General features: G+C 41.8%; 1 protein-coding gene across 7 annotated transcripts in view; it reads left to right on the forward strand.

Annotated features, from left to right (window-relative positions):
• The window catches only part of SPTLC3 (serine palmitoyltransferase long chain base subunit 3), a 97,025-nt gene that overhangs the window by 62,006 nt on the left and 20,406 nt on the right, over window positions 1-14,613 (forward strand). For all 7 annotated transcript variants that reach the window (XM_019287991.3, XM_019287990.3, XM_019287992.3 and 4 more), the window contains 2 exons: window positions 6,114-6,219; window positions 13,552-13,771. In XM_019287991.3, coding sequence (XP_019143536.1) covers window positions 6,114-6,219; window positions 13,552-13,771 — 326 coding nt within the window. The remainder of the gene's footprint in view (window positions 1-6,113; window positions 6,220-13,551; window positions 13,772-14,613) is intronic.

Consider the following 14,613-nt stretch of genomic DNA (forward strand, 5'->3'; position numbering starts at 1 on the left):
CTCCTCTTTCCTTTCCCTGCTCTGTTATGGAAAAACTATTTGTCAGAGAAAAATTATACAAAACTTTGTTCTATGATAAAAATATTTCACGGAAAAGAGAGTAAAATCTACCATTTTAAACTTGCTATGAAACACCTTCATCTTTCAAAGGCTGTGCTACAGCTAATTCTGTAAAACTGTGTTACTTTATTTCAAAGCATAAAATCTGTAATATTGGATTGATTTTTCATCTTTCAAAAGTAAATAATTATTCTTTTATTATTAATAGAGAATTATTTCATTGGTAAGACAAGAAGGAATCTCTACCTATTACCTTAATTATGTATAATGTAGTTCTTATTCTTAAAAAAGTTAATGAAGTTCTATTTCAATAAGTGAGTAGCTCTCTTAGACATTACACTTTCCATAAAAAATTTGAGTAGTTTTTCTAGAACAGACAAAATTCTTAGACCTCTATGCTTTTCCTAGATGAAATAAAAGGCATCCAGATATCTCTCCTTTTTGACAAAAAAATTGCACAGGTGTATGAGAAGGTTTACAAGCCTTAAGGTGAATAATGGAACAAAAATGTGCTGTGGACCTCTAAGTCTGTTTTTATTTGGACAGAGGAATGTGCCCTACATCCTGCCTGCCAGTGAACAATCCCTTCCCTGTAAACAGACAGGAATTTACAGGCCTGAGAGAAATGCACAGGCACACACCTACAGATCATCCATGTGAGAGAAATGTAAGAGAATATTCCATCTTAGCCCCATAACTAAAAACTACTGGACAGGGCCTTTCCTTCCTGTGGGCTCTCATTAGCACTGTCTCTACTCTTCACCCTGCCCAGGTCATAGCAGGATTGGCACAGGGGTTTTGGCCTTTCAGGGAGTTTTTCTGTGGCAGGCATTTGTGAGGTTTTTGTGAGCAATGTTCAGCTCCCTTGAGCCTCTGCTCTGAGGAAGGCCTAGGGGATTTTAATTTTTTTTCAATTTTATTTAAGGGTCTAAGCAGTCCTAAATGTGCTTTAGTGGACTAAAATCATTCTAACTTGCCCATAAAGCACCTGCCTTTTGTCTCCCCTGCTGTGGTGTGGACACCACTCAGGTTACCACTTCCCAGGCAGTGATTTCTTTGGGAAGATGGGAAAGAGCTGCATTGCTGCACTGGGAATGCAGGCAGCAGCACAGTCCAACAGCCAGTATGCAGTGGGAGAAAGTGGGAGGCTAAAACCTCTCCCCACCTCTGGGGTAGTAGTAGCCTGGCCTTGGTTAGTTTTTTGCCAGAAGGCTTCTGGTGTTACCTTCACCAGCCTTGGGCTCCAGGGATTCTCTCCCACCTTCCCCAAGTGACAGGCATGGGGGTCCTTCAGCTAAATGGGGGCTAAACTCAGGATTTACTTCCTGGCTCAGGGAGAGATTGACTTATCCCCTGTTGGTTTTTAGCTTTTTTTAATTTCTAAGGCACTCTTTTAAGAACACCATACATTTACAGCCCTTTTTCAGGACCTCCGATCTTTATCTGGGTAAGTAACAATAAATAAATACTTCCAATAAAACCTGAAAAGCAAAACCAAATATTTAACCATTAATCAATCCGCCTGTGATTTTATCAAGGAGTGTCTCTCACAGCAGTTCTGGGTCTTATACCAGTATCAGGTGTTCCTTCAGTGAACAGGTGAGGGTGTTATGGACTAACTATATATCCAAGTGAGTTCTGTTCTTATCAGCCTGTAAAAGAAGGCACCATACAAGGCTTAGGATTTGTTTATTCTTTCTAATTCTACTGCATTTTTCCCCTGCAGCATCAGGCAACTCAACTGCAGTCCCATTTTCAGGTATAGATTTGCAATTGCCGGAACTGTCTGTGGGAATGTTGTGACAAGGTACAGAAATCAGGCCACGGGGGAAAAATATTTCCAGTTCTCTTCATTGCAAGGGCATTTCACTGAGCAATCAGAACAGGGGATCCTATGAAGAAGGCAGGGAATTGCAAAGTATAACCAAGCACCTTGGTGAAAATCCAGCCTCTAATCTGGTGCTTGACTCCACATCTGAAATGGGAATCAGGGCAAAATGTTCCTAGCTCCTCCTTATGCCCTTTTTCAGTGTTGTGAAAGTAGTAAGGGATTTTTTAGTTTCTCACAGATCAAGTGGTTGATGACAAGTGTGTGATGCATGTGTGAGCTGTCCAGGTTTCCATACAAAATACAGTTTCCAACTTGGACAACAACTGTGAATTTATGTTAATCCAACTCTGGCATTTCTCAGTCTACTCAGTCAAATTACTGCTTTGGAGTTCAGATACAAGTGCCGTGAGGACACCTTAAAGAGAAAGCACAGCTACCTGGAGGAGTTGTAGTTAATACTGAAGGAATTTCTCAGTGGCAGAAGGCCTTCATTTTTCAGTGTAAATATATTCTCTGGCTAAAAAGAAGGAAAGAAGAGGAAAAAAGAAAAAGAAAATTGGTAAACTAAGTGCAACTAATCAAGCAAGCAAATAAAATAGGGAAATGAAAGAGATACATAAACATGTAAAAATGAGAAAGAGATCTCTTTGGTTACAAAACCCAAAGAGTTTGTGGTGGCTTAGTACAGGATGGTTCCTTAATATTTTTTTTTTTAAGTGTGTAGATAGGCCTTGAATTTCAGAAGGGAGGGCAGTGTTACAGCTATTACAGAGCAGGATGAAAGGCACATTACCCACTAGAGTTTTGTGCTTCTTGAAGCCTCTGGCCACTATCAGAGACAGGATTATTGCCCAGATAGGTGGACGGCAGTTGGGTGTGTATTTCCCTGTGACACATACAGACGCCACCAGCGCAAGGAGACTGGTCTGTCCTGCTCCCTGCACGCTGTGTCTGCGTTTGTCCTCTCTGCTTTGAGAAAGCCACGTCTGACCTGCCAAGTGTGAGCAGGGAGCTTTCTTGAGCCAGTGCCCTTTCCTTTCAGAGAGATTGGTATTTATTGCAGGGCAGGGAGGGCAGTCTCAGACTGTCGCTGAGGCTGCAGTGATCACCACTCCCACGTTCCAAACAGATATCCATGTGTAGCCACAGGGTCTGCAAGAACTTGCAGGAGAGTGCAAAAGGGGAGAAACTGAAAATCAGAGTTACAAGCACAAAGCGAAAAGAAGAATGTGACAAGAGTAGTAGCAGCCTGTTTATTTTAATTAAACAGGATTCAGCTGCCAGCCCACGCAGAGGAATGGTGATGACATCCCCAGCATTGCAGTGTAAGGATGAGGGGTGGAGACGCCGTGTCTCCCTGAGCGTGCTGTGCTCCCTCCAGGAGCCTGGTGTCCCACCTGCACTGGAGGCAGCATGACACGCTGCCTGCCCAGGTCCAGACTCGCTCCAGCCCACTGGCAGTTTGTTTTCTCCTGAAGTAACTCTGAAAAATCCCGAACAAGGATTATGCAAGTCCACCAACCCATTGATAGATCCACTGTTCCCTCTTAGGAAACTTTTCCCTCCATATCTGGACAATATGCTATAAGGACAAGGTGGAAAGCAAAACATGGACAGATTTGGTTGTGCTTTGACAGACTGCTCAAGTCAAATTCTTAACACCAGCTCCTGGGCTGGTGAGCAGTTGTTGGCCATTGCCACTGAAAACCCTGGGCTGGTGATGGTCAAACAAGGAAGGACTGTTATTTTCTCTGTAACTGGTTATTCAAGATGGACTCGTGCAGCTCATCATCTTAATGTCCTAATGTCTCTCAATCTAACTATATTTAATGGGTAAATAATTTGCTATCTGAAAGTCACCTGGGGTTGCACTGTTGTTTTTCCTGCTATTCAGTATATCCCTGCTTTCTGAAAAGCCTAAGCACAAACACATAGAGCACTTTGTCTTCACTTTGAAGAATGGAATCAGCCTTTTGTGGGGAATATTTAAAGTTACAGATTTTTTCTTCCTGCCTAGTTCCCCTTTTCAAATGAGGCACAGAGTCAGTAGGTCAGTAAAATTCATTTGCACCTGAACAGATTATGTGTTGACTATTACAGGCTTCAGAAAGGGTCACATGTATATGTTTTTTGGAATGAGATATTGAAAAGAAAGTGAAATAGCCCTGACCCTGCAAACAGGCATGTCCGTAGCCTGTACTCCAGCAGGACTATCTTATGTGTAAAATCAGGGAAGCTCATCCCTCAGAGAGGTTCTCCCCAGTCTGTGGTCTCATGTTCCACAGTAGTTTGAACAGAGAAGCTATTCACAGCCTTGTATTTTCTAAAACAGAATTATACATTTCACTTCATCCCCTCTTTCCTTTTTTTTTATGTGAATGTGTGCTGAAACAACTGAATCTTCAAGCCATGCTTTTAGCTCAGAGGCAAAATTACTTCCCTGAAGTCAAGAGCCAATCTGGACTGACACATAGAACACTGAATTGAAAAACCCTGTGTGATTCAGAAGAGGATTTGAAAGGTCCCAAAAGGATATAGATGACAGTGACAACAGTAGAGAACAATTCGGTGGAGAAAAGGGGGTGTCCAAATTTTACTGTGAGCTCTCTGTCATCCTGAGGGAGCCCTTTAGGAGGAGTTCTAAATACTATCTTCTTGAAACAAAAGACAACGTGAGCAGCTGCAAATGCTCAGCTTGGTTATAACTTTCCCTTATAAAGCACCAAAAAACTTTTGTTTCCTTGGTTGCCATCTAGTGGAAAGTGTGCTGTGTGCATCATTCCTAACAGCATTTCCGTCTCGGAGCTCACTGAGCTGTGCAGGCGATTGCACCACTGAAATAAGGGGCAACTGGTATTGTTCATGCCTATTTTGTGCTCTGTAGAGTACAGCAAGGGCTTGCTCGGTCCTTGTGGCAGTGTGGAAGGTGCAGAGTGGCAGTTTTGTTGCTGAGAACTTCACCTTTCATCAACATCACTGAATGCTGCTGGGGACAGGTGAGGCATCAGGATGTGGAAGGGTTTGGGTCATAACCTGGCCACCTCTCAGGGCACAGGTTACTCACGATGGGCACTTAATGTGCAAACGACCCCATTCCCCTCGGGCAGAAACCAAAGTAGAGATCAATACTAATATTTCTAAGGTGTATTTTCTTTGCTTGGGACAATTCATTTTACACATTAACTTTGTGCTATTGTAGTAGGTTATATCAACTGTGTTAAGGTGTGTTGCTGAAGCAAATGGGGTTATATTGGGAAAAAATGCCATTGATTTTCTCAGGCCACAGTTTGAGCTGATCTGTAGTGTTCCTTGGGATATTATGAGACTCTGTAGGATGTTCTTGGAAAACATTTTGAAGTACCAATCCAAATTCCTGAAAAGTACCAGAATAATTCATTTTGAACAGTGTCCATTCATTAGAGACACTAGAATGCTGGTGCATTGAGAGCCACATTTGGTCTGACCCTGATTTCTGTGGTGTTTTTTCTTGCTTTTTCCACGTTTTTCAAAATTTCAATGGCTTTCCTTCAAGAATTTTTTTAGGTGACCCACACTCAGCCCTTAAGAAATCAGCTAAGGATCATAACCTTGTTCCAGGTCTCCTTTTATTGAAGTCCCACAAGCACCAAGCATTTAGGCCCCAAATCGGTGTATCCATGCCATGTGCTTGTATCCACCTGTCTCTTCCTTTTTCATCAGCAACCTTCCACTTGCTTTCCTTCTTGAGAAGGACAAGGCTTCTCTTGCTGCCATCCTGATGTGCTTCGTGCAGCCTTGTTAAAACCTTTGCTAAAGAAATGTTTGTTGTTCATGAGCCTGTGATTGGAAAGCAACCAAAACTCACTATTGAAGCCTTGATAAATTATGAGTATCAGCAACCCCTACACAGAGCTGCTGGCAATTAGCCTCAGTACTGAAGCAAAGTGATTCCCTTTTGCCTTTAAATAAAAATGTATGCCAAGGATTTCTGAAAGTTTCCCAGAGCAGGTGTATTACTCGAAGCTTTTTATAACTCTTTTTGTCACTACATTGCATTCACGCCAATTAAATTAATTGTTGGGTCTTGCCTACTAATAAAGGAAGTTTATCTTTAGGACACATTGTTTTGTAATGTTGTCTTTTTCTGTATAGGAAAAATAGTGCCCAGGAGAAAATTGGAAGTTCTTGAGAAAGATCTTTGTTAATGTTTTTCCTTCCTCCTTTTTCTTATTTTTAAATAAAGATATGCAGAGCCTCGAGAAGTTGCTGAGGGATGCAATAATATATGGACAGCCTCGCACCCACAGAGCATGGAGAAAAATTATCATCCTCGTGGAGGGCATTTACAGGTATGTTTATGTTGTAGAAAGATGAGTATTCTATCATTTCTGAGGACAGAATGATGAATTGAGTGGGGCAAACTCTGACTGTAGGTATCTGAGGAAAATCTTAATGAGAGTGGAAGTTACAGTAACATTCTGTGATCTCATAAATATGTTGATTTCCATTATGTCATCCTGAACCTTGGATCCTGTAGCTCCAGTTAGATCCTGTACATTGTTCTGGATGTTGATTTAGCAAATCACAGTGGAGTGGGAGATGTACTGTGAGAGCAAGACAGATAAGGTGATGTTTGCTGTGACAGATGTGATAGAGTTCATGGAGCTATAGGTGGTGAGGAGTTCTGCTAAGTGAGTAAGCTGAGCTTTCTGGAGTTGTTTGTTATGCATGGGCAGATCAAAAGACAACTACACAGAATTAATTAAGGTCTGCATGCCCAATTCTTGCCCAGCTGTTGGAATCTTAAATCTCAAGCTAAACTTAAGCTAAGTGATATCAGCACCTTTCTAGTAACTAGTGCTGGATCTAATAGACTCACACTTTAACAGGAAAATAATTGAAAGACTGGCTTTCAAAGAATTATGGAGTGGTATTTAATGTAGCCCTGGTCCCTGGAGGAATTCAAATGAGAGAAGTGCCTTTGAGAATCCATCTGATAATACCAGCATAAATAATACAATATAATTACAGAGCATCTCAGTCAGGTAACTCCAGTTCACTCCTGTGGTGCAGCTTATACCCAAGCAGAAAGGCAAACAGTCACTGGAGTTGAGCAGCAAAGCAGTGGCACCAGCCAGGCTCACCATCCTGGGCTTCACCCCGGCAACTTCTCCAGTCTGGAGAAGGTCATTGGGAAGGCAGCCAGGGGGCTCGTGGAAGGGGAGGCACTGATGGGCAGGAGTTGGAGAAGGGAAAGGCAGGAAGGGCTGAAGAAGCAGGGGTTTGGACAGTAAGAGGGTTTTTGCAGGGATCTAGGCACGGCTACTGGGGTGATGACAGGAGATGGGGGAGCAGGAGAAGGGTAGTTTGGGGAGTAGTGAGACCTGCCCCAGGGAAAAGGGAACCAGAACCACTCATCCACAGGACATGACATGGTTATAAAAGTGGCATTAAAACTTTATATGTAGGGATCATATCATGTGTGGCTGAAATACAGCCAGTCTGGATGGGCAGTCACTTATGCCATTTTACTGCAAAACGCTGGCACAGCTTAGCCAATTAGCTTTTTTTTGTGATAAATCTTTTATGATCTCATGTCATCACAACTTCAGAGTAATCAGGGCTTTCTTTATGCCTAACATTTTCCATCTGCAAAGAGACCAAATCAGTCCTTATCTAAACACGTGTCATTCAGAGGTGAAACAGGTTGGCAGCAGATCAGCTGATCCAAAGCAGGCTGAACATGTCCTTTCAACCAGAATAAACAGAGCAAAACTACAAATAAACATCGCTTGGTACTACTAAAAGAAAGCTCAGATTTAAGGACTTTGATCATGCAGAAATTAAGTGGACCACCAACATTTTACTGACAAATGTTCCCATTGGTCACATGGCTGACAGAAAAGGCTCCAGCTGCTGAGCTTTGTTCACTTTTAAATCCTTTACCCTGAATATTGACCACTAGGGAGCAAGAAGGTAGGCTGGTAACACAGATCAATCCAAGCAGTGGGACAAATCCACTGTCAGCTATTTAACTACATTAACTTATAACTGTATTTCCAGATTTATATTTGGTGTAGAGTTTTCTTTTCCTTTAGTTTTGCAGTTCATTCTCAAATGAGATTTAATTTTCCGGAGTTCAAAGAACCTTCTGTTGGAGTGCAAAATAAAAGCATGTTAAACCTCAGAGTACCTACTAAAAGGAACCATAAAGTTCCTTCAGCTCCATAAAGGCTAAATAATGTTAAGACCACTCATGCCCTGAAAGGCATAAAGTAAAAGAAAAACAAAGCTCAGCTCTCTAATAGTCTCTCATTGGAAACTATCCCTAGCAGTAGCGAGGCTGGTTGCTTAGTTGTTTTCATGGTCTAAGCAGATCAGAAATTGTAGAGCGTGGTTTGGTTGTAAAGCAGATCTGCTGTGACTTGAGGGTGAATGCCACCATGTGCCGCCGCGCCGTGGCCCTGCCACCTCTGCCAGCCCGGGACACGCGCAGCCAGGCAGCCCTGCGGCACGCCGGGAGCAGGCTCACAGGCCGGGCAGTCTGAGCCACTTGGTAGCTAAGAACCTTTCATATGCAAAAAAACAGCTGGAGAAGGACAGAATAGAAGTACTCTTACTCTTTTCGTGTGTATGTTCTTTCCTTTCTTGGCCTGGGATTTTTGAAAGACTAAAATTTTCCAGCCCTATATTGGCTAGTGTTAGTTTTCTTGAAGGTCTGCCAGATGCCAAATTAGCATTCATCAAGAGGGTTTAAGAGGAGTTAGAGTGTATTTAATGTATTCTTCTTACAATAGTTAATACTGCTTTTTATTTTTTTTTCCTTAAGTTATGCTACAGGGGGAGCAAATATAGAATTTAAATAACTTGTTCAGAGCCATTCTCAAAGTTAAAATGTCTTGATTTGCAAGTTTGGCTTGGCAAATTTTTACAGAAATGCTTTTTCCAGAGATGTAAAAGAAAACACTAAGCTTTCCTTCTTTAAAAAAATATTGTTATATGGGACACCATAGTCTTAGTATGGTGAAGTTTATGGTATGGAAAGAAATTTGCCTTCTGTTTCCATTAGGAGTATCTTAAAGTGTTTACACTGTGCATAAGCCTAAACTTACCAGCTGGCAAAATTTGAAAAGGGTGACTGTTAGCCAACACGAGCATTTCTGGAAATCAGACTTGTGTTTGATACCATAAACCACAGATTTTGTTTGGTTACAACTGAAGGCACAATTAGCCCCTCGACTTGGGGAGCACTCAAGCAACATGTCAAATAAATAGCATTAAGTATATGTTTGTTTGCTTTTTAATGTCTCTATTATCTTAAAAAGGAAAAAAAAAACCATCAAAATTAAATGTAACTCCTAGTGAAAGCTGGTTCTTAACTTGGACCAGCTTAGGAGCAAATATATTCCATTTGTGTTCCAAACTGAGGGAGGCCATCTAGCCATCAATCTTGACTCCAAAAAGCATGAACAAGTTTTGGCAATGACCAGGGCACAAGTTAAACTGACTTGCTAAATCATATTTTTATTATTTGAATTCCAGCTAATGTTTCCCTTGGCTTCTACCATTTCCAGTTCAGGATTAATCAGTTACTGTGTTCTTACATGGTTTGTGGTAGGCTTCTGCTCTCTGCCATGCATATTTACTTAGGAGTCAGATAGGCCAAGGCCCAGGGCAGGAGTTATGGGGCATCAGAAACTGATCAAAACAGATTGGTTTTCATTTGTTTTTTCCTTGCTTTTAATTTAATTTGTGTATTTTCCCTTCCAGCTAAGAAAATAGCTCTGATCAGTTAGATATTGTCCAATGCCTTTTCATGTGCATTAGAAGTTCCAATAGTGTAGGAAATTTATTGGGGTTATTTTTTATTTCCTGGGATTAAGTGACTGGACTTCCAGAAAAGAATGAGGTAACATTTAATGTCTTTGGCCAAGGACCAGCATTAAAGGTTAACATTTCTGTCATTTCAGTGTTGAAATGGAGTTGTATTTGAGGGCAGAGTTGAAAGATATCCTTAAATTTATTGCTCTAAACTACAAAACAGAGATTGTTGTATGAATGTACAAGGTTTATGTAAGAAAACAGTACCTAAAATAACTGTTAAAGTGGAATGTATATGTCTTGGGAGTAGCAGGCCAGGAAGGGAGGGATTTTCCCAATTACGAACTAGCCTGAAAGGGGAACAGATAAATTCTTCAAATGTTGAAAAGACAGTGGTACTCCAGGGCATGTCTAGAGATGCTGAGTGATGCTGTTACAAAGTAGATAACAGGTGGAATATTTGTAAATTAGTTTTCCGGATGGAAAAAAAATGGAAACTGCGGTAATGTAGCAGAATGTAGAAACCTCTTTTCCCAAGAAGTTTCAAAATAAACTGGGCAAAAAAACCATCAGTATTATGTCAAGGGTGAGCCTGCGTTCCAAGTGAAGTGAACATCCCAAGCACACACCTCCTGTCTCTCAAAGCACCTGGGTCCACAATTCATCAGCTACATCAGGAGGAATGTCCAGTTTCAAACTGGAGTGTTCCCAAAATTTGGGATTATCTCCTCACCTCTGGAAGTACGTTCAAAATGAGTGTGTACTAACTCAAGTTTTTGTGCCTGTCCACCAGACAGGGGAGATATGAGGGTCAGCTGCAATCTAGAAGTTTTCCATCCCTGCCCCCAAGCTAAGAATTTGTGCCACAAGACAGGATGTCGTACCACATAATGGGAACGCCTGGCCTGGGCAGAGCCAGCTTGAGTTCATCTGTGCCTGGGGGTTTTTTATATGCCCTGTGTGCTTGAGCAGATCTGGAAACAGATCAATACGTTTGAACCCAATAGCTGTTTGTACACAAAGCTGTGTGGCACAACCAGAGTGAGACAGAACGATTACAGTTCATTTCTGGCTTTTTGGTTTAAGCTACTTGACATCAACATTTACTGAAGGATTCAGTAAACTTTCTATTTGGGCTACCCAAGGGATCATGTGAAATGAGCTTTATCTTGAAGCAATTCTAGGTGTGCATATCACTAACCGTCTCCCAGGGTCAAAAGAGAGACCAAGACCAGAGCAGGCAGCAAAACAGTTCTCATCTCTGCGTCAGGAGGGCTGACACTTGTTTGAATGGCAGCACAGAATATGTGCACTCCAGCAGCACTTTATCTATTCCATGGACACTTCAAGGCCACATTAGGACCTCCGTCAACTACTGCATTTTTGTCAGCCAGCATCTTTCAAGAGCAGTAACTCAAAACTGAAACTGAATACAAGTACCTTGTTTTTCTAAACAGCTTAGAGTTCCAAGAGAAATCTCCTACTCATATGAGTAAGAAAAGTTTTCATTAAATCTTCTAAATGGTTAAATCTTGCATCAGCCATGTACCAGCTCCATGTATTCTGGGATTCAGCACAACTTTCCTTCCATTACACAAATACACAGCATTTTTAATTTGCCATTTTTTTACTCCTGTCTTTTTGAAGTTAAATGCTGTCTGTCCTGCCTGAATCTCTGTGAGCCACTAAGCCTAGTGATGACCATATAAATGTGGAAAAACTGTTCTTGTCCTTCTGTGCCCAAGCATTGCTGGAAGGTGGAGGGTGGGATGGCAGTGTGCTTCCCTCTGCAGAGGTGCTCCTTGGCTCTCCTGCAGACCGACCAGACACAGCTGAAAGCTGCCAAGCCCAGCACGTAGGATGCTGCATGTCCAAGCACACCCAGTGGCTCAGTGTCATTTTAGCTGACTAATGCTTTGACTCTGGGCTATGTGAGGACTTGTATTCACTAGGAAAATAGCTGTGGTGGTTTAAGTTGCTTCTCCCACAGCTGCCAAGTGCCATTTGGGAAAAGTGAGAAAGCCCAGTCCTCAGGAGCTTGCAGTACAAGCCCACCCTTCTTTGCTGCAAGGGACCATGGTGCCAACATACAGTCCCACAGCTGCCTCTTTTATGGCTGGGCAAGACAGAAGGGCAAGATTTGCCAGCAGTCACCAACAGCCAAAAATATGCCTCCAGGCACACACAGCCAGGCTCTCTGAACCTCCCAGTATGAACAGCACAGGCAACCCTTGTCTACGGCTACTCCCCCGTGCTGTTACACTGATGGAGACTTGCCTGTGGGCAGGTCTCCTTCAAAACTGGAGACCAAACAGTTTCCAAGCTTACTCAGAAGACCAAAGGATGAAGAAGGACTAAAATTGTCAGAAATTTCCTGAGTGCTAAAAGCACATCATGCTCCTTTTGTGGTGCCAAACTTCCAGCTGCACAGTACAAGTAGAGTGGCAACAAAGCAGCCTGTGAAAGTCATCGGTCCAGGATCTAAAAATTCCCAGGACACTATTGATTGCACTGCTCTTTTGTACTTGCTATTTGGGACCAAAGTCCGTGTTTCTGCTCACCTGAAACTTGATGAGTTTGCAAGTGGATACACCATAGCTGTGGGCCTTAGCCACAAGAGCCCTGGTTTTCCTGGCACACAGCGTGCTGACTTTGTGTTTGATAGGAAGTTTTTAGCTTTTAAAGACCTGCTTACTAGAGCTAGTGGAAGAGAACACATTTAACTCATTATGAAATGAATACTGAGTGCATCTGAGCATATCCAAGCATAGCTGTAGTCATCTCACAAAGGTTTTCAAGACACAAGTCTTCACAGCAAAACTCTGGATATGTCATCTTTATGGGATCAGAGAGCATTTCTTATTTATCTCCCTGGGCTTTCATTTTGCTGGACACCTCCTCTGTGTCTTCTCATTTACTGACATGACTGCCAACAGTGCAAAAGATTTATCATCTTTTCTCATTCCTATAAATCTCAATACACTATTAATCACAGAATCATGGAGTGGTTTGGGTTGGAAGGGACCTGAAAGCTCATCTTGTTCCAACCCCCCCTGCCATGGACAGGGATATCTTCCACTAAACCTGGTTGCTCAGAGCCCCATCCAGCCTGGCCTAGAACACTGCCAGGTATGGGACACAACTTCTCTGAGTAACCTGTGCCAGTTCAAAATATTTCATTTTTCTGCATGGCTGTAAGAAAGTAAAAAAGAAAAGGAATGGAAACTTTTTTTTTTTTTTGATTACTAGGTAGCAGGCTACATTTCCTAAAAAGTACATATCAAGAGCAAAAATTGGCAAGACTGGGTTTCAGCTGCCTGTTTTAATCCCTGATTCTGTGAAGGCTGGGATTGCTTAGAGTTTATGGCACCAGCTGTGGGTTTCACATGGCCCATCTCCAGTGTATGTTGGACTCAACTCCTCTGCACCAGATGAATTTGCTCTCGAGCTATTATGCCCAAATATTGCCACAGTAGCTGACGATGAAGTAAGCAAGGACCAGACTGAACTATAGCAGTTTTTTATAATATTTGTTTTGTAGAGATGAACTGTAATGTGCTGCTTTTGGGTAAGTATCTCTCCCTTGCTTTTCACCTTTCCTTCTCTCCTCTGACATGTTGACAATTTACAAACATTCAAAGACTTTTGGACTGGTTTTGATTGCTTGAATTCCAAAACTATTTAACTGTTTTATACTCACCTGCAAGCAGGAAAGGGTTGCAAGTTTTCTTTGGCTTGTAAGTAAAAATTGAGATTCCAGAAGAGCTTTGGTGGAATAAGGCAATTAATGACTGTGTTTTCTGCCAGTATCGGAAAGAGTACAGGGTTTGTTGTTCATCCCTGATTCTCCCCATGTGCAGCATGGAAGGGTCCATCGTGCGCCTGCCAGAGATCGTCTCCTTGAAGAAGAAATACAGAGCCTACCTCTACTTGGACGAAGCTCACAGCATTGGTGCAGTGGGAGCGACGGGCCGAGGAGTTGTGGAATACTTCGGAATGAGTCCCGATGATGTTGACGTATTAATGGGAACATTCACAAAGAGTTTTGGTGCAGCTGGAGGATACATAGCTGGCAGAAAGGTAAAAGGAAATCATAAACAATTTCACATCAAGGGTGTGGGAACTGCTTTCATATTATACATGATATATTTCAGTAGGTTTTTTTCACAGACTGCTTAACATGAGCACTATTCTAAAGTTAGCATCATTTTTGCCTGGATCCCAAATGCACATCAAACAGTCAGACTTCCTTATTTTTGTCTCATGTTCACATTATGTAATTTGCTTGAGTTGGGTTATTTCTGTGCCACCCTGATGATTGTTGTTTGTCTTGGAAACGTTTGGACATGTTGTGGTTGGCTAAATATACTTCCCTACATTAATTTGCATGTGGATTGCTCATTACTTTGTTTCACATTTGTAAACAGTGTGTGGAGCAATATTGAGAGATTAAAACCACAGTTTCATCCACTGATAATAAAATTCCTAAAGAGTTGTGGATTGACATAGCTGCATTTTTTAGGAGAATGGAGAAAGGTTACTGGGGGCCTTTTGCAATAGTAAATTCTGTGTCCTCAGTTGCTCCACATACATTAACAAAACAGTCTCTTGCCAACAACAGATGTCAACAAAAAGTAGAGCTGAGCTTGCTTTAACTGAGGGTGTAGAAGAGAAAGCATAATCAGCGCCATTGTGAAATGTCATTGGTTTTGTTGCTTGACAGAGAGATCAAATGGTTGCTGATTATTTGCTCTTTTCATACCCAGCTGAATGTATTTTTTAAGCAGTCTGCTGAATGAGTGGGAAGCCTGTTTAGACAGCCCATATGGTTGTTGTCAGGATAACATTAATAAGGGTAGTCCTACAGTAGAATAAAAGGGCTATAAGAAAGTATAAACTGTGTATATTTTACTGTCTTTTTT

This window comes from Corvus cornix, chromosome 3, assembly GCF_000738735.6.
Source record: "Corvus cornix cornix isolate S_Up_H32 chromosome 3, ASM73873v5, whole genome shotgun sequence".
Taxonomy (NCBI): Eukaryota; Metazoa; Chordata; class Aves; order Passeriformes; family Corvidae; genus Corvus; species Corvus cornix.